General features: G+C 36.9%; 1 protein-coding gene across 28 annotated transcripts in view; it reads left to right on the top strand.

The window, feature by feature from the left end:
* The window catches only part of ANK2 (ankyrin 2), a 601,138-nt gene that overhangs the window by 538,111 nt on the left and 38,183 nt on the right, over positions 1–24,844 (top strand). For 15 of the 28 annotated variants that reach the window (XM_074341892.1, XM_074341900.1, XM_074341899.1 and 12 more), the window contains 9 exons: positions 1,135–1,237; positions 1,937–2,040; positions 6,577–6,612; positions 12,934–13,158; positions 15,992–16,146; positions 18,705–18,916; positions 19,230–19,434; positions 21,584–21,680; positions 24,340–24,568. In XM_074341892.1, the coding sequence (XP_074197993.1) occupies positions 1,135–1,237; positions 1,937–2,040; positions 6,577–6,612; positions 12,934–13,158; positions 15,992–16,146; positions 18,705–18,916; positions 19,230–19,434; positions 21,584–21,680; positions 24,340–24,568 (1,366 nt within the window). The remainder of the gene's footprint in view (positions 1–1,134; positions 1,238–1,936; positions 2,041–6,576; positions 6,613–12,933; positions 13,159–15,991; positions 16,147–18,704; positions 18,917–19,229; positions 19,435–21,583; positions 21,681–24,339; positions 24,569–24,844) is intronic. The other 13 variants (XM_074341976.1, XM_074342017.1, XM_074342006.1 and 10 more) reach the window with 1 other exon arrangement.

Here is a 24,844-nt window from a genome sequence, read left to right as displayed (position 1 = left end):
GCCTTGTGTCTGTAAATATTGTGAAAGTTTGTGTATCTCTTTATTTTCCTCTATGGGCTTTAGGCTAATATTTTGAATACAGATCTTTAATTCTTGGACTAACATATATAAAATATAGTTTATTTAAGATATCAATCTATTTGTCATTTGACTGTACAAATTAACTAGAAAGGAATGAAATGGCATCTGTGCAAATGTCAAGCTTCACTCATTGCATTTGAGCATATAATTCAGAACTTTGAAATTCAGACTTATCAAAAATGTAAAGCATTGATTATCAAGGCCTAAATCCCATTTTGAAGCCACACCTCATTTTTGCTCAGTGTCCATTGGCAATTCGTTTTCCATGCTGGCAGATGTGTACGTGTTGTGGCTTGGTCTTAAAAACGTGGTCTCTTGTGCCCTTGCGTCTCGTTGCCGTAGCAACCAGCTCTCTCTGGTGCTTCACTCACCACTCACAGGACGTGCACAGGGAACAGTGCTGTCCTTTGAAATAGCATTGTTGGAAACACCAGAGACAAACAAGAGGAACCCCACTTCCGCAGGAAGCATGCATCCACCCATAGTTCATCTCGCTCTGTACCTTCCAGGGGTGTGTACCAACGTTCAGTCATTCACAGTTGGAGAGGAAAAGGAAGAGGCATGGAGAGAAAGGAAAATAAGTGAAAATGAAACCTGTGCTTTCATTTTGTTCTTTCTGAGGGCTGTCTTATTTCCCCCGCTAATATTTTTCTTAGCTGCAGGGAGATGAACATTTAACGCAGATTTAAGCCATCTATCCTGGAACTGTTTTCTTATACTGGCTGGAAATAAGCTACAGTTGCTGGTTTCAAACATTTCTTGGAAGAAAATGAATCAGATTAGGAGTATCAAATTTTATCTTCTGGATTCCCTGGTGCCCTTGCCATTGAATGGTAGGAACCAGTCAAAAGATGTGTTAGTTTAGTTGTTGGACAGAGAGGTACTGAACACAGAGATCTGTGTGTCCTTCTTCTACGGTTGCAATTAATGTCCCCCTGGAAGTTGCACTGTTAGCTAACAGCACGCTTTTTTCATTCTCCTGCTCGGCTCACCATTTCATCCTCCCAACCCTACCACTGCATATGTGACCATGACCTCCTGCCAACCTACCAGCCTTCGATCCTTCAGTTCCGACAGGTCTCACACCCTGAGCCATGCCTCTTACCTGAGGGACAGTGCCATGATCGACGACACAGTTGTGATCCCCAGTCACCAGGTATGTGACTTTTTGCCTTCACGTTTCTGCTTTCTGGAGAGCTTTTTAACGTTATCTGATGCTGGAAATGTCCAGAGGAGGTTTTTTAATCTAAAAAAAAAAAAAAAAATTACCTAAGTCAGTTGACAAGCTAGTATCCAAGATCTGAGAGTTTTTCTGAAACATAAAAAATGTTTGCTGGATTTTTCAATGAGTAGAGATTTTCTAAAATAATATACTTTTTGTTTCTTCAGCTATATTGAATTATTCTGTGGAGATTATATGTAAAACTCAGTTTCTTTCTTAAATCTCTATTAAAGGAAAAAAGTAAGATAGGATGCATTTAAGGTATAAGGTGAATGGTCCAGGTTAGAATATGTCTCTCAATATTTAAAATTGTTATCTATTAGAAAAGATGTAGGGTTTGTTATGAATATGTTAATCTGAGGTATGATTTTATCAGTTTTGGCTGGTTGGATATAGGGAAATGGATGAACGTCTACTCTTCTAAGACAATGACACAAATATGATCAATAATATCATTTAAATGGGAATCCATTATAAAAGATACATTTTAAATGCCTCAGGCTTATATATGTTTTAAATGAAAGTTTTTCCAAGTAATACCACCTTCCTGGGATACCACCTTTTAGAGTTCATTATGTTTTAATTCAATCAAAGGAAAGTATTTTTATTAAATCCAGTGTTCTTTGTGTTTAGGTGTCAACTCTCGCCAAGGAGGCAGAAAGGAATTCTTATCGTCTGAGCTGGGGCACTGAGAACTTAGACAATGTGGCTCTTTCTTCCAGCCCTATTCATTCAGGGTGAGTAAATCAATATTATGTATCCAGATTAAGAGGTAAAAAGAGATGAGTGAAAATAACAGCTTTGTCCAGCAGCTTTAGCTGATGGCCAGCTCACAGGGGAAGTGACCTTTTTAAAAACGTGCCAGTGCTTCATCCAACATGGACTCTATCCACACAAACAAACCGGCAAAAGGGGTTGAATTCAGCATAGAAAAACTGACTGTTGTTTTAAAATAACTAGTAGAATTGCGTCAAACAGCTTGCTATCTAACAGGAATATACCGATGATCTCCTTCCCATTCACATTTTGTCTTTAAGATGTTTTAAAAAGAGGGGCAGGATCATTTGCTTTTTTTTGAAAATTCTATTTACTTAAGATTAACTGACTAGTTTAATAGATGCCTGTCCTTACATATTAGTACATTTAAAATAATATTTATAGCAGTTTGAGTCACACAAATATACACAGGAGCTCACATGTTATTTGAAGTAGGGATATACTAAAAAAGGGAAATTTGAAGGCAACCAGACAGGTTCTCAGTTATCTTTTAAAAATCACTCGGATAATCTATATGCCACTAGTTAAGAAATGCTGCCTATTTATATTAACTCATTAAAAACTAGGACTCTAATAATTTTAAACATTCTTAAGGATGTTCTTAAGTTATAAGAATTCAATTATATAGAACATAAATTCCTTAAGGAGTTTTAAATTATATTTTTCATACACTCTTCATTCTTGGGTTTCTTCCTTACATGCTAGTGGTTTCAAGTTGTATAGTAATTGCATGACTATATATACACTTTTAAAATAGTTTTTATTCAATCACTTCTTAAGCCCCCACTTTTTTATCTAACTAAACGTAATATTTTGATTTCAATTTTCATCCCCAACTCCTTATCCATAATCCCCAGAACTATTTTGGGTAGTGGATCCTATCTTGTTTTTATTATTCTAAAACATTCTCCTTTTGGGAAAGCATTGTAAGATACTGTGGTTAAATTTTTGGATTTCTTAGTCTGATCTTCTGCTAAAGGCTTGTAGAATATAAAATTAGTTATATAAATACTGAAAATAATCATAACATTCTTCTTTGTTAAATAAGTAAGAGCTAGTTCTTGATGCAAGCATTATTCAAAGGAATAAAAACCAATTAAACTGCATCCAAATTTACCTACATATTTTAAGTATAAAATGAGATAGTTAAAATCTGACAGCTATAAATTATTCAAAAAGCATAACACTGCATTATTCTAGTAAATTTCTCAACAATGATGAAAAGAAAAAAAAAGAAACTTGGATCTAGAGTGTTGATAAATAATAGATCAAAATCTAGAAGCCATAATCAAGTATTTGAGGTCCATACCCACAGCCTACAAAGTGAAAGGTTATTTAAAGCAAAATGTGATTAACTATTAGTAGCTGAATTTACAAAAGAGTCAAAATGTTATGGTAAAATTTTAATTTTCAGAATAATTTACCTTAAAAAACTAATTTCTTAAAGAAGTCTTAACTACTGAAAGGTGGTGTTATACTTAGCTGAAGTACATCAGTATACATACCAACTGAATAAAACAAGATACACGCTCAAGTAGAGTTGATTATTTATGATGAACCAAGAGTATCCAGTGGTTAACGATTAATTACTTATTAAAATAAGGATCTTTAAAATCTTGGTCTGTAATAAATCAGTTTTTCTGTGAACTTCGAACGTGATCACCGACTCTAAACGTCAACGCTGGCTGCACACTGGAATCACCTGGGAGCTTTAAAAAATACTGATGCCCAGGCCCCAGCCCAAACCAGTTACATCCCAGTCTCTGTTGTTGGGGCCTTGGCCTGGTATTTTCTGCAAGCGCCAATAGTCCAGATATATATGTTTTATATAAAGTGTTAGAAAGGAACAACTGTGCCTAATAAAACTCTGACTATAAGGGAGACTTAGGTAATTAACACATGACTAGTTCTCTCAAATGTTTTTTACCCCTTCCATTTCCTTAAAGATTCATTCTTTGTACACTGTTGAATTTTACAATATACCAAACCTTGTACCAGGCACTAATAAAAATAGATAAGTAAGACCTAGCCCTTACCTTTAGGAAACACACCTATATGTTGTTATTTGAATTTGAAGACAGTCTGTGGAAGAGAAATAACATGATGGTTGAGTGTGCTTTGGAGTCAGACCAATCAGAATTCAGATCCTGGCCCTGACACTCTATGTGACACTGAGCAAGTTGTATAAAATATCTTGAGTTTCAGTTTACTTATCTATGAGATGAATGTTATCTTCTGGATTCCATAGGGGAGTTTTAAGGATTAGATGCTTCTTAAATAGTTAGCATTCTGCCTAGAAAGAGTAAGTACTCAATAGATTGTAGCCATTAATATTTATAAAATCCCCATTCACATCTTCCATATTTTTCACAAATTCCAATCAGTTATGCAGAAAGGATTCTGAGTCCTTTATGTGACAATACCAATGTGGTACAATTCATAATGGCAGCATTTGACTTATTTTTATCAGGTAATCTATCATCTAGTTATGTCTCTACTACAGTATTAGAACAAACAGTGCAACAGATGATTCTAGTAAGATGAGCAGTACCCACTGAAAACTCAAGGATTCTGAGTATGATGGTATTTGAAAGTTACCATGATATTAATGTATGTAAATAACATTCATAATATCATATCATGTAACAATGATTTCTTGTAATTTTATTCACTTACACCAGGTTCCTGAGTAATAGTTTTTATATAGTGTTCAAGGAACTGAGTTTCCCTTTAACTAATTGGGTGAATTCTTAAACCACTTTAAAATCTCCCCAAAATGTAAGAAAAAAAATTTTTGATAGAGGGGATAATAAAGTTAGCTTTTATATACATATGCTACTAATTTGGTATATAATGTTCTATTAGATTAAAGGGATTTTAGATTAATATGAAACACAGCTTCTGCCAATAAGGAGTGTTAGTGATTTTCTTTCACCTCTGCTATTTCCAAAGACTAATGTTCATTGCTACAGGAAAATAAGCTTCGGTGTTTAAAAAATATGTTCTGCCCAATAGATACAGCCAATTATCCGGGAAAAGAAAGGCTGACAGTAATATTTTTATTGTTGTTCTTGAAGAAGTTGCATTACTCATTCACAATCTAACCAACAGTTGTTTCTAGTATCACAATCATGATCATACCCAACACAAGCTTGGATAAGAATTTGAACTACAGTTCTCTATTTTCTAAGTGCATAGTGAATCAACAGATATAAGGCACAAGTTCCTAGGAATAGCTAGTTTCATGACTCATTTTAAATATTATTTCAAAGATCTTTATTTTTATAGTTTTTAATAACAGCCAAGTGCCAACACTTAAATCTCAATTTATGATGTAATACTACAAGATATTATAGTAATGAGAAGTCCGTAAGAAAGAAATCTTTTAAAGAACTTGTTTTTCATAAAAACATGTTGAAGACTGTTGCACCATGAATCTAAAACTACTCTAAAAATACAGTCTATTTTTAAAAAACATGTAAAGTTGTTAGCTCAAATAGCAGAAGTTGATATTTGAAATACAAGGAAATTAAGGCTGTTTTCCATCTGACAACATTAATATTTATCTAAGTATCTATAACAGTTAATTTAGCTGTTCGTGTATTTCAAATACTCTAATTTTTTTTAAAGATACATGAAAGTAAATTCTTCTGGGTGAAGAAAATTATTTTATAAATAGCTAAATAGCTATTTCATAAGGTTGAATTTCCAGTCCAAAAGATACATATATCCATTTGTATATCATCAGGTGTTGAAAACCCCAGTGAACTCTGTGAAAACTTAAAGAGTGTTTTGAGGAAGAGCAGACTCGGGTGGAAGAGCAGTGATAGGCAGGACTATAAAGTGGGACTAAACAATACCACCAGTGAGGAAGACAGCAATCCCCAAAACAGGGAATGAAAGCCTTGAAAAAAAGCACTAAGGCTTTGTTTGCATAGTTTTTTGTTACCTACTAGTAGGTAATTAATGTTACCTACTTACTTTGCCTTATAGTTTATGCTACTGTTTGTCATTGGAGCTATTTTTAAAATCGTGCCTTTTCTGTTTGCATTTCTTCTGTAATAGCCCAAGAGGGCATTGCCATTATTTTGAAAGTATTAAAAACACGAACAAAAAGCTTTGGAGTCAAAACTATGACCATCAAATCAAAGCCCCTGTAACTTTCATTATAATGCCCCTTGATGTTTTTCAGTTTCTTGGACATTTAGACTTTAAGTGCCCATGTAAGCCAGTGTTGAATAGGGCTACAAAGCCATATCCAGAGATTTTGTAAGATCCCAATTCCCTAACCTGGGAGGTGCCACAAAGCTCCCATACCTGACTCTTCTCTCAGCATTTGCATAGAGCTATATCTCATTTATATTTCCATCTTTTTTCAAAGAATACTGTATTGTTATATAGATAATATATTTCAGTTGAAAGTCACTTCTGATTTCTTTCTTTATATTTCCCTTTATCCATTCCTTCTCTGTGCTAAAGTATCTATTCTGTTGCAGCCGCACCTCTCCATGTCTTGATCGTGACAGCAGCAGGTGAACTTCTGCATAATTCCTTCTCTGAACATGTCTCCTATTCCTCTCCCCTTTTCACCATCTCCCTCTGCATATACCCTGCCTCAGGATGCTTCAGTGTGGCAGTACCTAGCCAGAGAGAGGGCACGAGGGAGAGATTTGTCTTCTCCAGATCATGGCCATGGCTGAATTCCCCTTTCTCTATGGTAAAGAGAAAGTGGGTATTGTTTATTTTGTTGGAAATTAGGTAGGGTTGTGCCAAAATTAATGTAGACCTCATGTGAAAGCTGTGTTGGTCGTGGATCTCCATATCTCAGCTTCTTTTGTGAGAAAAAGTGCTACATAGAGCTGAAAAATGTTATTCCTGGCAATTATGCAAATTGGTTGAGCTATTTTCAAGTCATATTAAAGGTTATGATTTTAAGCGTCACTGAGCAGAGTTTTTCTGAACTATATTCTAGGTGAACCAAATGCAGAAAGTTTATTAATAGTGCATTTGCTTGCTAGTACTTCTTTAAATGCACCCTTTTGATATTTTGCAAATTGTAATTGGAAATAGAATTATTTCAGTTAGTGTTCTAAAAATGTCCATTTTTCTATGTTATTTTAATAAAGTTATTTTAAAGGTTCTTATCAGCCTGCTGATTATACTATTTTTATTATGCAGCCATCCATCATGAGACTACAGGTTGTCTACAAATAAGACATTTTGAAAAATTTATATAAGTTCTTTTACTTTTTCTGAAATACATTCTAAATATTATGTTTCTATACATAAATATAATGATAAATAACTTTTTGGTGATTTTAACAAGTTTGAGTCACTTTTTTCAAAGCCATTTTCCATCAGTTTTTCAAGTCATAGAATTTGGACGATCAGGAAGGAATTAAGAGAATTACAGAGAAGAAAGAGCTTGTGACACGATTTTCTCACAGGACCCCAGAAATCAGATTTAATCTAAGACCCTCTTGCTATGTATATGTGGATCACTGAAGCACCCTGATGACTTTTTTTTTTTCCTATTTTTACCCTATAACTAACTCCGAATGCTACAATCTCCTCCTCGTCCCCACCCCATGGTCCTGGATGAGTTAAAAGTAAACCTAAGGATTCATAACTTTTGGGGTGGAGGATATAGTTCTCAAAAGACCAGAATCTTTGTTTTCTGCTGCCTCCTCTGAAGCATGTACTGTTTAGCTAATCAACTACATAATTCCTAGGCAAGTCATCTGCATAATAATGGTGGATTGCTTTTGCTTTTATTCTTTTTAAATTGTGATAACACTGTATCTCACAATTTAGAAAACTTCAATAAGAATTTCTACTTTGCATGATTGCTGAATTTCATTTGGAGAGTAAGATATACAATTAAAACTGAGTATGTTAATGTGTTTTTTTATTGTCTGTACAGTCTTAAGTCAATGTTTAGTGCAGTATGTGTCTACGTTTTCTGCAAAACTGCTCGTTGACTGTTTTAACCATACAGCAAAAATAATATCTATTTCTTAGAGGAATAGCATTTTATTTTCCAAATGGAAATTCTTCCAGAACATCTGATATTGAACATTCCAGTAAGTTCTCTAACCTAGCTAGAAGTTTAACACCAGAAGGTTACTTTAGAGTTTAATCAAAGTCTCTCATTTTATGGATGAGAAAACTGAAACCTAAAAACGTTAAGTGACTTGCCCAAGGTGACAGCAGTAACTCAAGACATGGATAGATCTCATGGTAGATGAGAGCTAGACCCACGAAAGAGCATGGTCCATGCTGCTCTGTGACAATAGGGTTTTATATCTATTTAAATAGTACAGTTCACAAACTAATGAAGACTCCCTCATCATATTAAACTGTTTTAGCAAAGTTCTGGCTTCCCTGTAGATATTTAATAAACATTAGTTTCTCTGTTTATGTATTAGATTGTACTATAATTTTTGAGACATTCAAAATATATAAAATCATATGGGTATAGGGAAAGGCAAATGATGGAAACAAGCATTGATTGATTTCCATATGCTTTACCCACACGTGGTTTAATCCTCACTCTACCCTTAAGTGGTGATAAGATTACCCATCATTGATGGATGAGGCTTCAGTCAACGCTCACCAACAGCAGAGCTGAGCTTCAGTCCACGTACTGTCTCCTCTGTGCATACTTACTTACATGTTTTCACTTCAGTTCTTTTCCTCTCCAAACGTTTACAGGCATTATGTTGTCCTATTTTAATCTGAAAATACGATACAATTACATTTATTTAATCAACTCTAGTATGTGAACTGATTCATCTCATGACTCACTCCTTCCAAACTTTTACTTTTTCTTATGGTACAAAAAAAGCGTGAATGATCTCTTCCAGTCTGCTTTTTGCTTTTTGAAACTGTTTTCTACATCGCAAAATAACTATCCACTAATTCTACTACCTGTCCAAATAGTGACACCTTTTGATATTCTGATATTTTTAATGAAAATGCTCAAATGCTAACCCAATTTTATAAACTGTTGGGATTAACTGATGAGCATGTTGATTTTTATCTAAGACTTTTTCATCAGCACCTAGATATAAACTTGAGTCATTATTTCTCTTATTCCCTATTATTTGAAGAAAAGACTTCTTTAAGTATTCAATTCCACACAATCAGCTTTTTTATTAGTTGTTTATTCTGCATTTACGTTATTTCAGTCTGGTTTCTTAGAGTATTTTCTTGCTAATTTTGTAAACATTTTTATCATTTTGACTTTTAATATTTAGCTCTTTCATGACTTCCAATTCTTCTGTTTCTTTCTTGATATGTTTCTGTTTTGCTTTCCTCTCCTCTCTCTCTCTCTCTTAAGTGACTCCGTCACTAGAGCTTGTTGCTTTTCATTACTTTGTGCTACTTCCTTCAGTTATTTGCTAAAGATACAAAGGCTTGTTTTCATTTGAAATTCAATTTTTCTTTTCTCTGAATTATGCATATTGGCACCTTAATTTTTCCAATTTGCTTTGCGTTCTAGTGAAATACTTAAATATCATTTTCCAGATCTATAATGACACCAAGACACATACAGTTAAATTTATCTACTTGCAGCTCCAGTCTTTAAGTTCTTTTATTTTCCAATCTTCAATCTTTCTTCATATAATTTTCACTCCTTAGAAAGTTCTTTACTTCGGTATATTCAAGCTCTTGTCTTTTGCATACTCCCATTTTCTACTCATCCTTTATCAAGGGAAGTAAATATACTGGGTTTCTCATTTTGGAGCAGGAAAATGCCTGTAGAGGAATAGTTAATGTTGAGGATAGTCCTTCCCAACTATTTTGCTGTTTTATGAGCTGAAATATCTGAGTGTAGTAATTTGAATGAATTCTGACTGGATTGGTTGGACAGAGACCAAAGAATTAAATTACTTTCTATTTTCTCTTTCTTCTCTGCTAGACATAAATATAGACAGCTTCTCACAACTTACCTTTTTCACTCTTCCATCTATTCACTTATTCAATGATTATTTATCAACTACCTGCTGAGTGCTTCGTTCACATTGTGCTAGGCACTGTGGGGACACAGAAAGAAATATGGAGAACAAGATCACTGCCATTGTAGCACTAATATGGCTCCTATATGAGGTGTAATTCATTTCTCATTGACCAGGAAAGTAAGTGATTGTGAGTAAGAGAAGCCAACATGTGACATCTGGGGCTTAGACTGTGAGCATCTTGGCAGCAGCGGCTCTGTTCTTACTTTCTGTATCCTCACTCAGTTCATAGCAGGGCACCTGGCACTTCATAGGAGGGTAGCAAACATTGCATGGAACAAAGCATGGACATTATGGAGTAAATAAGAACAAAAGAAGATTTTAAAAGGAACAGTCAGTGACACAAAACCAGAGAAAATAATCAACCATGTAGTTACTTAAACATTGTTTCAGCCAGGAACATAGCTATTTCAATTCACTGTTGAGAGAACACACCACCAGAAGATATTCTAGATAGGGACATTAATTAGGCCATAAGCCATCACTGGGATAATATAGTGGAAATATGATAGCATGTAACATGAATGTGGAGACTCCCTAAATGCCTTTAAAAAGTACAAATAGTATTGAAGATTGATATTAAGCAGGTGTATTATAAAAATCCCTTAGTAGTTTGAGTCCCTGTTCATCACCAATGGTGCTAGGAATCAAAAGATGAAAAAAAAATCATAAAATAGAGAAAGTTAGGAATACAGCCATAAGTTTGGGACAGCACTGGCTGAAGTTTAAGTCGCTTTTTCCCTAGTTTTTATAAAAATCAACATAAATATCATAGTAAAATAAAACTAATAAAATGGGAAAGAAACCTTCATATTCATCTGGAAGTGCTACCAGTTCTTTTACTCTTTTGAGTGACAGTGCATTTTTTTTTAGAGGGGGAGGTAATTAGGTTTATTCATTTGTTTATGTTAAGAGGAGGTAGTGGGGATTGAACTCAAAACCTCATGCATGCTAAGTATGTGCTCTACCACTTGAGCTATACCCTCCTCCGCCGAGTGATAGTGCATTTTAAAAAGCAAATAGAAACCAATTTTTTCGAAAATTCATACTTAAACACTAGTAGTAAGAAAAGCAGTGGACATTTTCTCATTGTGTTTTGATAAAGACCAGAAACATCCACACTTTAGAACTGAACTGTTGATTATTCTCCCTAGTTTGTGCCCCATAATAAACACTTAGAGGACTGAGTACGAATTGATAGGTCTAAACTGGCTTCTGCATGTGGGAAGGAGTGTGATGCCTCTTCTTGTGGCCTCTTCCTGCATGACCTGCTGCAGACAGGCACTGTGGGCTCCTTCATAGCCATTTGTATTAACTAGCAACAGGGGTTCTGTTTAATAGCATGCTTGATGAGCTCTTTGTTCTGCTGTGAAGAGGATGCTAAGGTATTTTTCAAAAACTTCACTTATCTAAAAATAGCATAAATGTATTATTTCTATCCCATAACTTACTTTGATGAATATCTTTCAAATGTCTTAAATGTTGTCAAGGATGCAATATCTAGGTGTGATGAATCTGGTATAGTTCTGTGCTGGTTAAGGTATCAGTAGATTCTTGAGACACCTATGTGTTGCTCTTCTCTTTCTGTTTTGGTATAAAAATCTTGCAAATGCAGTGAAAATTGGTAAAGACAGTAATGTTATTTGTGTAAGGGTCTGCACACTGTTTGTTTGTGTCTTTGTGTATATGTGCACGACAGATTGCCTGGTTTAATTTTTGCTTTTTGATAAAGTGAGTGCTTCCAAGACTTTAATAAGTACTAACAAAGTGACAAGAACTCAAACTAAGCTGCATCACCATCTGCTAAGACCATCTCAAAGGAAACAACTTCAAAATTAAAACAAACCCTTTCTCTTGGTACATTTACAATAAACAAATCAAGTCACTTTGAATTATTGTTCCCCATTCATGGGCAATTAGCTCAGCAGAAAAGGAGCAAAACTAATAGAGATGCCTTTACATTTCTAAATTATTAGCTATGATTTTCCATATTCAATTTATTATAATTTAGGGAAAGTCATGATGCAGAGCCCAGTGTTTCCCACTTCAAAACATAGAACAGAAGGGATTTATAATCTGTTACCTGTCTACCCCACCAATTACAATGGTACAGCTGAGAGATTCCTACTTAAGAAGTGAAAAAGTCCATTTTAACCAGTAAATTGGTTCTATCCAAAACATTTGATTATTTTGCTTTTCCTCTTTTTTTAGAATGTAATCAGTTAAAAACCTGCCTCCTGGGTAAGTTGGCATTGGAGCAGGATACATGTTCCAAGGTTTGATCTTGAGAGAAGGCCTGTGAATGTTTTTAAGTCACAAATGATATTAAAAGGATCTGGACAAGATGTAATTTTTTAAAAAGCTGAGTTAACTTAGAAAAACTACAGTTTGGTCTTCCCTCTCTGCTCTAGCCTTACATTATTTTCATGTGTAGATTTTTCAAGACACGTGTGGAAGGAGGCAGAAGTCTTTGCATTTATAACAAAAGGAGACTCATCAATGTTCTCTGTATAATTTCATTCCACTTTCAATTGGACATAATTTAAATTTATAGTTTATATTTAGCATCACCATGGTCCAAAATAATAAGCAGAGCTCTTCATTAGTTGCAGATCAAAATAATACAAAAATGGAAACAGCAACCAAACTGAAATAAAGGCATTGGCATAAAGTAGAATAACTTTTAAGGACAAAATTTTGGCCACCACTCATATAAATGAAAAAGAGATGTCTTAAGAACAGAGCATTATGGAAAAAAACTAACTTGACAAAGCTTGTTGATCCACCTTCAAATATGCCAAGACACATTTCATCTTCTATTTTAATTTTTAGTTTCCTGGTTAGTTTTATGGTGGATGCCCGAGGCGGTGCTATGCGAGGATGCAGACACAATGGGCTCCGCATCATTATTCCACCTCGGAAATGTACTGCTCCAACACGAGTCACCTGCCGGCTGGTCAAACGCCATCGACTGGCGACAATGCCTCCAATGGTGGAAGGAGAAGGCCTGGCCAGTCGCCTGATTGAAGTCGGACCTTCCGGTGCTCAGTTCCTTGGGTAAGGGTTTCTGATAAACCTCCCACTTAGTCACCGATGAGCTTGTGTCCTCTACATGAAATCACTAGGATGGAGTGGAAAAAGGTACGTCAAAACGTTCTGAAAGACGATTGGCCCCTGTGACATTTTTTGCAAATTGGATTTCATGCCTCAATGCTTGACTCCACTTGCATGCCTCTGATTTTAAGGCATTAGTGGGGTAAACATTCAGCTTAACGATTACTCTTTCTCTTTGGGTATGATAATAGCTGCTAGACTCCTAGTATGAATAATCCTGTTTTAGTCAATGGTAGGTATTTTTTTAAATCTTAGATTTAAGTGATAAAGTCATAGAGAAAAAATACAGTTGGCCCTTGAACAACACAGGGGTTTGAGATGCTGACCCTCCACACAGTTGAAAATTTGCGTCCAGCTTAGAGTCGGTCTCTCCTATAAGAGGTTCCTGCACACTCCAGGTTCTGCATCTGTGGGTTCAACAACCACTGATGGACCATGTGGTTCTGTAATATTTACTGTTGAAAAAAGTCAGGGTGAAAGTGGACCTGCGTGGTTGTTCAAGGGTCATCAGTACTACTCTTATTCCAAACATAAATTTAAATCGTTGTATGGTGATGGAACAGAATCATTACCTTCACTTTGGAAAGCAGTGTTCTTTACAGAACATCAAAAAACTTAGTCTATGTGATTTGTCTTTTCTGTTATCAAAATTGCTACCTTTGAGTCTTAAAACTGCACCAACAGTTTATTTAGGCATAGTTTTTGTTAAGAGGACACGATCAAGAATAACTTCCACCACGCTCATTTTAGCAATTTTGAGCAGAAATAAGCATTTCTTCTATCTTCTGTTTGTTTGTACGGCTGCTATGATATTAAGTGGTATCTCAGTATGCCAAGAAATGAATAGCTAACACTGAAAAGTAACAAAATGATGAAGTTTTGGAGGGGGACAAGTTTCAAAATCTTTTGAAACCAATCAATTGTATTTAAGCCTTGTCATATCAAGTCTTTGTGCTCGAAAACTGGGAGAAAATCCTATTAATCATGAACTCTTGCTTTTCCAGTGTCTTATTGGGGAGAGGATTTCTTGCTTTAGAACTCAGGAGATGTTCTAAAGCCTTGTAATTTGGAGCAGACTGTTAACAGGTTGCTCCAAATTATGTTCACACCTGAAAAGGGGTGTGTCTGGATTGTCCTGATTATAGAAACCACCTCCCAGGTCCTCCTGTCAGACAGACCAGATTTAGAAGGAGCCTGTGAAGTTCTGGGTTGCATCAGAAAATACTATGAGGGTTGGAATAAATTCCCCAATGATTCCCTTCATATTTACCAGGCCCTTTCCCCTCCCTCACATGCAGGTCGTTGTAGGCTTTTTAATAATTGTCAAATCTGTTGGGGGATATCTATGAAAACATCTGGCCTCGCTACAGAGTCAGAGTTTTTATTATATTCCCAACAGCTTTGTCTTTCCCGTGGAGCATTTTTTTTTCCTTTTTTGGCTCATGCCCTGGCAGTGAACCTAAGTAGGGACAGAGTCCACCCCCAAGTGCCCTCCTTCCACGTGCCTCCATTGTACACTCTGGGTCTCTGTTCCTCGCTCTTTGTGACCAATGGAGGGGGCAGAACCGAATGCAGTGTGAAACCAAACTTCACTCTGTTCATCAGCTGGTGATGCTGGGGTTCTGTGGAAAACGATACCTGAAGCTTACTTATGTTCTTTCTTTCACTGCTGCTTTGGATGTACTCAGTAAACTTCACCTGCCAACGGCTCCTCCCCCACTTAATGAGGGAGAAAGTTTGGTCAGCCGCATCCTTCAGCTGGGGCCTCCTGGAACCAAATTCCTTGGGTAGGAGTGACTTAAAACAAATTGATGGCTGCTGGCCCCCATTCTTCTCCTTCTTCTGCAATATGATTTCTCTTTTTGTCATTGTGCCCATGACATGTCCCTCTCTATGATTTAAATTCTGTATAACCTATCTTTAGTGGACCATTTCTGACCCTTGTGGTATGTGACTTTTATTTTTGAGTGATGTTTTTGTATCTTTTCCCTTCAAGTGCTGTGACCTTCATTTTTGTTTCAAGCATGAGATCTGCCTAGTTGTCCTATGTGCTAGTTATGATGTTGTTATGATAAATTTGGAGTCTGTATCAAAGCAACCTGGACTGAAAAATCAAAAGCCTCTCTAAATTTGGAGAGGGAATGCAACCTGAAAATAGTAGGGCCATGCATGTTGTGGGTCCTGAATATAATAATAGGCATTGGACACACTGGGCTGACTGCTGAGGAGCTCAGTTAGGGCCACCACTGTGTACACATGCCTATTGTTTCCTCGAATGAGGAAAATATAAGGAAAAAAATCCACGAGTGCATGTTTCTTTAGTTCCCGAATAGTCAACTTTTTGACATCTCATCTACCACACATCCAATTACGCAGCATATGAGCCATTTTCCCTCCCAAATCATTTTGTCATTTTGCACCTTGTAGAAAATGTTTTAGGAGATTGGCACACATCATAGATATGCATGGACATTTCTTTTGGTTAAATGTGTTACACTTACATTTATCAAAGGAGAAGTTCCAGAATGCCACATGCACTCACAGGGAAACATCCTTGGCTTAAGGTAGCAGCATGGCCCTGAGGATGGGTGCCCCTGAGGTGGAGTGCTAGTACTGTGGGACCATCTGCTAGCCGAAGGGCTCCGGAGGATGGCCCGCCAGGTCCCTGTCCCCAGAAAGAGAATTCCAGGTCACTTTGCAACAGACCAAGTCCAGGTGCTTGTCTTGCTGTTGGTTAGCTCCTGTCCACACTGAATGTTCTGCCTTACTGTGTCAGGCCTGTGATCGTGGAGATCCCTCATTTTGCTGCCCTTCGAGGAAAGGAGAGGGAACTGGTGGTCCTGCGCAGTGAGAATGGGGACAGCTGGAAAGAGCATTACTGTGAATACACTGAGGACGAACTGAATGAAATCCTTAATGGCATGGATGAAGGTACTTCGTATGAAAAGTTTTAAGAGAAATCAAAAGTGGAAGCATGGCAATGATACATTCTTCTATGACCTAGGAGAGAGTGTGTGTATGTGCATGTGTTTGTGTGTGTGTGTGTGTGTGTGTTACCAATCCAATTTGGGTCTGTTCTCCTGAGCGCAGTAAATCCAATCTACCAACGCCGGCTTGTAGTGAAGGAAAGTCCAGCATCTATTACAGGCACCAAACAAGGAGTCTGGATCTTTTGAGCACTAGCTGCTTGGACTCCTTGCTTGGTGTCTACAGTAAAGGCTGCACTTTCCTTCACCACCACAGCCCAGGGTCAGTGGATTGGCTCTACTGAACAAGGGTGAGCGGACCCAAGTTTTGGTTGGGCAACAAATGTGTCCCTTTGTTGTTTTACCTCAGCAAGTATTCTGGTATGTTCCAGTGGTGATCCATTGGGGTGCATGATATATTTGCCTAGTCTTACTTCTGTTACATTCAGGAAAATGAGAATCTTTGAATAGTAAATACCTCATTTTAATAAGGAGATACAGCCTATCTCTATCTGTAGTACAGACTTTTTCAAACCCAAAACATGAGATAGAATAGATATTATTGTTTCATAATAAAATAAACTGATACTAGATATTAAATGTATGTTTTGAAAAATGCCTATCCTGAACATTTAGATATTCAAGACACTGATAAAAAGTGCTAAGCTTTCTATAGGAAACCACACACATAACCATAACAAGCACATCATAGGATAATATAATTTTTAACTTTCTGTTAAGGAGATAGGAAAGTTAAGTTCACTTAGACTTCTACACATTGTTCACACAGGGAGATAGCTGGGGTGGAATTTCACATATACACCTACACATTTCATTAAGGAGCTTATTTTTCATTATGGCTTTAATCTCTGTAAATCCCAAGTCCAGCATGGGCCGCTTAGCCTCAGGTTGAAATATCTTAGTTTGGCTAGAAGGAGGTCACTCCTTCTTGGGCTTCTTTGGGTTGCACAGAGAGGAGGTCTCAGTCCTGATACCCGGGGATATATTCGAATGTATGTAAGTACACAGACAGGGCAAGTTCTTTGCCTTAGTGCTGGGAGTGTATCAGCATTTGCACAGAGCTGGACACACAGCTGTACAGCTGTTTGTTCTGTTTCTCAGTCTCCCAGGGCTACTGGCTGTAGCTTCAGGTGGGGCTCATGGATAGTAAAGTGTGGCCCAACAGCAGCTGCTTTAATATTTCTTTCTGCACCCTGCTGAGGTTGAATAAGAAGAAGGGCCAGGCTTACCCTATCCAAGGGATGGATGGAGGAAGAAATTATGCCCTCTAGATGTATATAGGTCAGTATCTTCCAAGAAGATGAAAAGATCAAGATTCTTACTGATAAAGCTTTTTCCATGCAGTATTTAGCTGTTCCTTGGAACCATTTCTTTTGCAAGCATTTAGTTTAGTAGGATATTTCCCTCTGAGATATTCACTTGTCATTAATGCTGCCGTGAGCACTAGTATCTTGTCCTTGGATGGGGACCCACTCTTAGAACTTTTTACACGAGTAAAAAGCTTGTTTTAAAACGGAGTATCAGATTTATGTATTTTTATGTTCGTTATGTGTGGAAATGCATTCTTTTAAAAGTTTATGCTAGTATTTGCCAGTGTATCAATCTTCAATTATGTATGATCAGATCCTGGGACTTTTGGCTTTTGTTGTCTAGTTATACTCAGTATTTAAGAGAAACATAGTTGCTGTTCATGCCTTTATAAGAATTGTAAATACTTTCTAAAAATTAGCAACTTTGCATAATTCCTTAAAATTCAGTGATCCTCTTAGTTCACATTTTCTACATTTTAAACCAGTCTGTTTGCATCACCCTACATATCCACACTAATGCAATTTATAAGGAGCCCGTTATCCCGTTCTCCTGATGCTAGATGATCTGTTTGGTAAGTTAATGGTTTTAGGGGAATATTGAAACCCTGAACTTATAATCACTGATATTTTTATATTCACAGTGACTATCTCAGAGAAAACCATGCCACTAGAATGAACACACAAACCTTACCCTTCCAAGACAGATTTTATTCTCGTACTACTCCTCTGAGAACTGAAAGGGCCATATTACTTCTTTAAACCACAATAACTGGGTTTTGAGCTCACTTTGAAATCTGCAAAGAAAAGGAGTCCGTAAACAATTTCCTCTCCATCACATTGAACCAAGAATAGAAGAGTTTTAGTTTTCATTCCAGGTTTGCCCTGAAATCCCCTCATTGACAAAGGCAGTCCTGCAATACTGCATCTGGAACTAGGTGCTTTTCTTTCACAGTGCCCTGGGAAGACCTAGTCTCCACAAAGAGAGAAGACGTGCTGACTAAATGCGGACAGGTCTTGAAAGATGGCAGTCTTTTTTGGTGGTATTAGGATAGCCTTGCTTTTGAAATGTTCCTGTTACTTAAAAAAGGTGTTTTGCTTTCACATCTGTTCACTCTTAACTATGCCAGTGAGTTTGCTAGAATGCTTTCAGAAGGACACCCTCGATATGAAGATGCATCATTTCTTGTCTCAGTGCTGGATAGCCCGGAAGACCTAGAAAAGAAACGGATCTGCCGCATCATTACCCGTGACTTCCCACAGTACTTTGCGGTGGTGTCCCGCATCAAACAGGACAGCAACCTGATTGGCCCAGAGGGAGGCGTGCTGAGCAGCACGGTGGTGCCCCAGGTGCAAGCCGTCTTCCCGGAGGGGGCGCTAACCAAGCGGATCCGCGTAGGCCTACAGGTAGGCCCACATCCTATTCAGGTTAACCTAAGCTCACGTGGATTTTATTCCAGTGATTAAAAAATCAGCTTTTCAAAAAGGGAATTAAATGGTTAAAGAATCAAATTATTCCTAGGTGAGCAAAAGCTGCCCTTAGAGATCTTAGGTCTCAGAAAGTTTTGTAAGGGTGCTTGGTAACAGTACTAAACTTAGAGTTCCTGTATTTGAAGCAACCAAACTGATTTATGAGATAAAAAGCAATGTTTTAATAAGTTTGACATGGAATATTAAGATTTATGGTTGATTTTATTATTTTTTTCTTTTCTTTTAAAAGGCTCAACCTATGCACAGCGAGTTGGTTAAGAAGATCCTAGGCAACAAAGCTACCTTCAGCCCTATAGTCACTTTGGAACCTAGAAGAAGAAAATTTCACAAGCCAATTACCATGACCATTCCTGTCCCCAAAGCTTCAAGTGATGTCATGTTGAATGGTTTTGGGGGAGATGCACCAACTTTAAGATTACTATGCAGCATAACAGGTGAGGGACATATGACTTTTGTGATAGAAAGTTCTGAAAGAAGGAACTTAGATTGTTGTAAATGTTGAATTACCTTTGTCATTAGATACCTGCAGAGTTATGTGCATTAATTCAGGAAAAGCATTTTAACTAGGGAAGTAAAAGGTAAAAGGAAATTAGCTAATATTTACTAAATGAAGCCTGTGTGCCAAACTTGTAGACATTTCATATGCACTAGAATTTTAATTTCCCCAGTAGCTCTGTGAGGAGACTTTCCTTTTCCTTTTACTGAAAAGGAAACCAAGGTTGAGATAGGTTCTATAACTTACCTGTGATTATTCTGTAAATATCTGGCAGAGTTGGGATTTGAACCTAAGCCCATAAACCTCAAAACCCAAGCTTTTCTTCATTGAAGACAGTATCTTACATCTGTTGAAAAATAAATAACATCTTGACTAAGTACACCCAATAGTTCAAACCAAACTTTTCCGTCTAGGAATTGGTTATGCCTTTTGTCATTGATCTGTTGAACTAACTTTGGAAAAACAAAGTGAAGGTTTTTAATGATAACTGAATTTTCATCTTTTCAATTGGAATTTGTAATAGCTTTCAGTCAACGACCAAACTCCAGAAGGACATTCCCAGAACATGGGTTATCTCTGCCCAGTAATACCACCACAAGTGGTGAGAGCTAAAAAATCCACACAAGTCACTGTGTTAGGAACTACATAATTTGATAATTTCCCTGTTTAACAATAGCCACATGGTAATGACATTCAGTAAATACTGATAGTGTTGTCAGGAGGAATGATAACTATCTCTGCTTGCTTAGGTGTTGTTAGAATTTTTTTTTCTTTCTCCTTCATATTAGCAAGAATGTTCACCCTTATTTTATCCTTTCTCTAATTCTCCCTTTTTTTTTTCTGTACTCATGATGGCAAACCATTGAAACTTTACCCTATATGTTTAATAATATGACATGATTTTAAAATTCATGAACTAAAATGAAAATGGTGGGAAATCATATGCTTCACTTACAGTCTCTTTCCCAATTACTCATTTCTGGTTGTGACCCAGCATTCCTGGGTACCTTTCCCATACTTTTCGGTCCCTGTGTATATGATTGACCTTTCTGTAACGTGCAACATAGTGACCTGGATGCAAAACAGGTAAGGTTGAAAAATGTCTAGGTCAAGCCCTGCCCTTGCAGATGATCAAATGAAGATACCAGATGGGTCTAGACATCATCTAATCTAGTTATTCTAGCCCTCTGTCTTTGGGTGGATTCATACTATAGAATTTCTTAAGTTTATTAATTTTTACAAATATGTTAACATAGGTGTTTGGATTTTTCTGGTTTCCTCTGTCATGTTGTATAGTTCTGCTTAGAATTTATATTTTAGTGGCCTCCTAGAATAAGTTTCTATGACCTTTGTTTGATAACTCATTCCCTTCTTTAAGAAATGTTAGAGTCAAAATTTGTTTTCATCTCAAACATGTAGTTTTCTGCAGTGCTTGAAGACAGTTGTATCCTAATCTATGCCAACTTAATTTCTCAGCAAATGAAAGTCAGTGTCATCCTCCATAGTGAGTTTTCTGTGTAAGAAGCCATCTCTTGGCATTCAATCATTTGTTCATTCATTTTGCAGTATTTATTAAACTCCTAATATTTTCCAAGCATTTTTTTTTGCCAAACTTCAGTTGCAAATTGAGAGGAAATTTTATTTCTTGAAAATAATTAGATAAAATATGAAGCTCAGAAACAAAAGAATATTTGGATTTTTATTTTAACAAAGCATTCAGCTCCTTGGTTGGTCAAAGGATTTTTTTAAATTGTCAACTGTTCACAATTCAAAATTATCTTCAGAGCCTAGCAGTTACAATAAAAGCTTTATTTAGAATGTTAGGCAGAGAATAGAGAACCTAGTAATTTAAAGCAGTTATTCAAATCACCTCCCTTAAATTTAGTTCCTTGAAATGTTATGTCTGCTATTTGTTTTCAGTGTGTCATTTTTTAGCATGTAGTTTTTAGTCATTTTATTTCCAGTGTGTCATCTTGAGGGGTGGGTAGGTTTATGTTGGTGAACACAGCCAGAACCACAAAGACTTTATTTTACAATCCAGAGTCTGGAGTTTTGCCTAATTTTTTTCAACAATCATATTATTTCAGGTGGAACCACCCCTGCTCAGTGGGAGGATATTACAGGAACTACGCCATTAACATTTGTCAATGAATGTGTTTCCTTTACAACCAATGTGTCTGCCAGGTATGGTTATACAGCACAGAAAACCCCACTGTGATACTGTGTGCCCCTCAACGTCTTTTGTTTTGTTTTGTTTCATACGTTCTTTAAAAGTGACTTTTTTTTTTGGTTTGGTTTTAAATATGGTCTGCCAGTAAATGTAATAGTGATAATACATATTTTAAACTAGACCTGCCAGTAAATATAATAGTGATAACACAATGACAAAGTACAGCCAGTCAGATTAAAATCTAAAGAAAATAAGTGATTGTTGGCTACTACGGTATGACCCAGACTCTGGTTTTAGTAGCCATTGCTGATTTTTCCATTCCCAAAAGTCTTGGGAATAATAGATTTCCTGATGTCAACAAAACAGCCTGACCTACTTTTTCCAACAGAATGGTAATAAAAACACAAAGCATACCATAGTTTGCTTAAACAGTTTAGAGGTTGCAGTGACATGCATCATAGCACATTTACACATCACCCATTTGTGTATCACACATCTTTAAAAAGCTGAAGCTACCTAGTTGTATTGCATATGCATACACTAACTCAACTGATTAATAATTGTTCTCATTTGCCTAATCTTTAATGGATTGTTAAACATTTTCCTATTTCTTTAGTTTGATTACTGCAACAACTTTGTGACTTAAGTAGGGCAAGAGACATTATGTCCATTTTACAGATGAGAAAACTGCCGCTGAGAGTGATTAAAGATTAAATTCTTATTCAGGGGGAAGAAAGATAGATGCATGACTCACAACAGTGAACACATTAGTTCCAGTCACTCAGGGGACTCAACTATTGAGTCTCCAGTTCTGTGCGTCAATGCGCCCTGCCACTCATGCATCTACACTCCCGTGCCAGAAAAGGACAGGTTCTGAATGGAAAGGTCCACAGGAGGTACTAAAAGAATTCAAAAGAGGGTGTTTGCATCAGGGGAGTCAGAGAGGATGTCTGAGAAAAGGTGCCTCATGAGATGGGTAGGAACCTAACAGGTGTATATAAGTGGAAAAGAGATGCCAAGATGCAGCAGGGTATTGGGAGATGGTGACAATGGAGTCTGTAATTCAGAAACAATGCTGAAATGTTCCTTAACTTTATTTACAGAAGGTCTTGTAGGGTAGACCAACAAGTCAGGAGTTATAAACTTATTGAATTGATAATTTAATTCCCTGACAATTGAAGAAGAAGTGAATAAAGTATAATTGAATCAGTATAAAGAGGAAGGTAATATTAACTGCTTGCCAAGGACCAGGAACTATGCTGAATCTTGAAAACATTATAGTAAATGAAATAGGACAGACACAAAAGAACAAGTGTTGCATGATTCCATGTGAGTGAGGTGCCTAGAATAGGCAAATGCGTAGAGACAGAAAGTGTAGTAGAGGTTCCCAGGGGCTAAGGTGAAGGAGAAAATTGGAAGTTATTGTTTCTGTTTGAGATGATGAAAAAGTTCTGGAAACTGAGAGTGGTCATGATTGCATAGTGTTGTAAATGTACTCCATGCCAGTGAATTGTACACTTAAAGAGTGGTTAAAACGGTAAACGTTATATGATGTGTGTTTTACCACAATTAAAAAAGAAGAGGGATGGATCTGGAACTTGAAGCAAAGAAAGGCTAAGAAGATAGGGAAATCTCAGAATGTTGAAAGATTACGGGCAGTGAGTCAGGGGAAGGAGAATGATCACTGATGGAGAAAGGTTTCAAAGCAAGAGGATGTGTAATAAATCTTTGAAGTGTATACATAGCAAAGTGACAAATGCCCATCTGATGGTCTCTACTTTCTCAGCAGTTACCTTTCTTAGGGCCTGAGGTGAGGGGGAAGCTCCAGGTGTGTCATACAGGTTTAGCAATGTCACTGTACTGAATAAAGTGAGAGCTCAGAAAGAAGTTGCCAAGCAGTGCCACAGATTTAACTGATGCCAGAAATCATAAATTAGTCACAAAGCCAATCATTTCTTCTCTGAGTTGTTCAATGATATTTAGAAGTTCTGAAACAAAAGCAGGTTTTCTTTTTTTTTTAACCTGGTTGGGTTAATCCAACCTTGGTGACTAGAGAGTTCTTTGGAAAAGAACAATGAGATGAGGGAAAGCTAGGTAGATTTTGTTGAAAGATTCAGGAAATGAAATGAAGAACAGGAGAGTCAGTCAAGGAAAACAAACTCATCCAGTGAGATACTTGTCATAATATCCAACACTGGGCTTGCACCACTGAAAGGTCCTAAAACACTGAAGACATTTTAGAAGGTTGAATGCTCAGAAGGGCTTCCAAGGAAGGAAATGACCAATACAGCATTTAAGAGTTCGTCTTAAACCCTGGTATGTGCTTCTCTCTTCCCCTTACCCTCTTCCTCCTTCCCCTCTGTCCCCTACCTGTCCTCCCTTCCCTGTTCTGCCCTGCCCTCTTACCTTCTCCCATAATCTCCCTCTCTTGCTTCCTTCTTCTTCCATGACGCATTTAATGGTTACTTTGACCATACTGAAGGAGCTGACTTGTTTTTCACACAGTTGGCCTTCCTTATTGGCGGATGTGAAACCTGTGGATACGGAGGGCAGACTGTACTCCATCATTTTCTATAAGGGACTTGAACATCCATGGGTTTTGATATCTGTGGGACTCCAGGAGGGCTGACTGTACTTTAAATTTCAGATAACTGACCTTATTTCATTTTATAGGTTCTGGCTGATAGATTGTCGACAAATCCAGGAATCCGTTACCTTTGCATCACAAGTGTACAGAGAAATTATCTGTGTTCCATATATGGCCAAATTTGTAGTGTTTGCCAAATCACATGACCCCATCGAAGCCAGGTTGAGGTGTTTCTGCATGACCGATGATAAAGTGGATAAGACCCTTGAACAACAAGAAAACTTTGCTGAGGTGGCCAGAAGCAGGGATGTGGAGGTACTGTATTTGAAAAAACAATTTATGTTAATATATTCTTTATACCTTTATTAATATATTATACTTAAAATAATATCTAATAAATAGAGCCAGAAAAAAAAACCCAGTTGACATCTTGATCAGTTAGAAGGTTGAGGTCTAGAATCAGCCATTTTTAGCTGGTTTCAACCTATTCTATAGGGTTAGTCTTAGTGTATATGAGGAGGTAAAAGGACTCTTTAAAGATTATTATGGGGAAAATTATGAGTTATTGATAAATTCAGTGTATAAAAATGA

This window comes from Camelus bactrianus, chromosome 2 (genome assembly GCF_048773025.1).
Source record: "Camelus bactrianus isolate YW-2024 breed Bactrian camel chromosome 2, ASM4877302v1, whole genome shotgun sequence".
Taxonomy (NCBI): Eukaryota; Metazoa; Chordata; class Mammalia; order Artiodactyla; family Camelidae; genus Camelus; species Camelus bactrianus.
The sequence above is the reverse complement of the archived record's forward strand: the minus strand, read 5'-3'. Positions and strand labels throughout refer to the sequence as shown.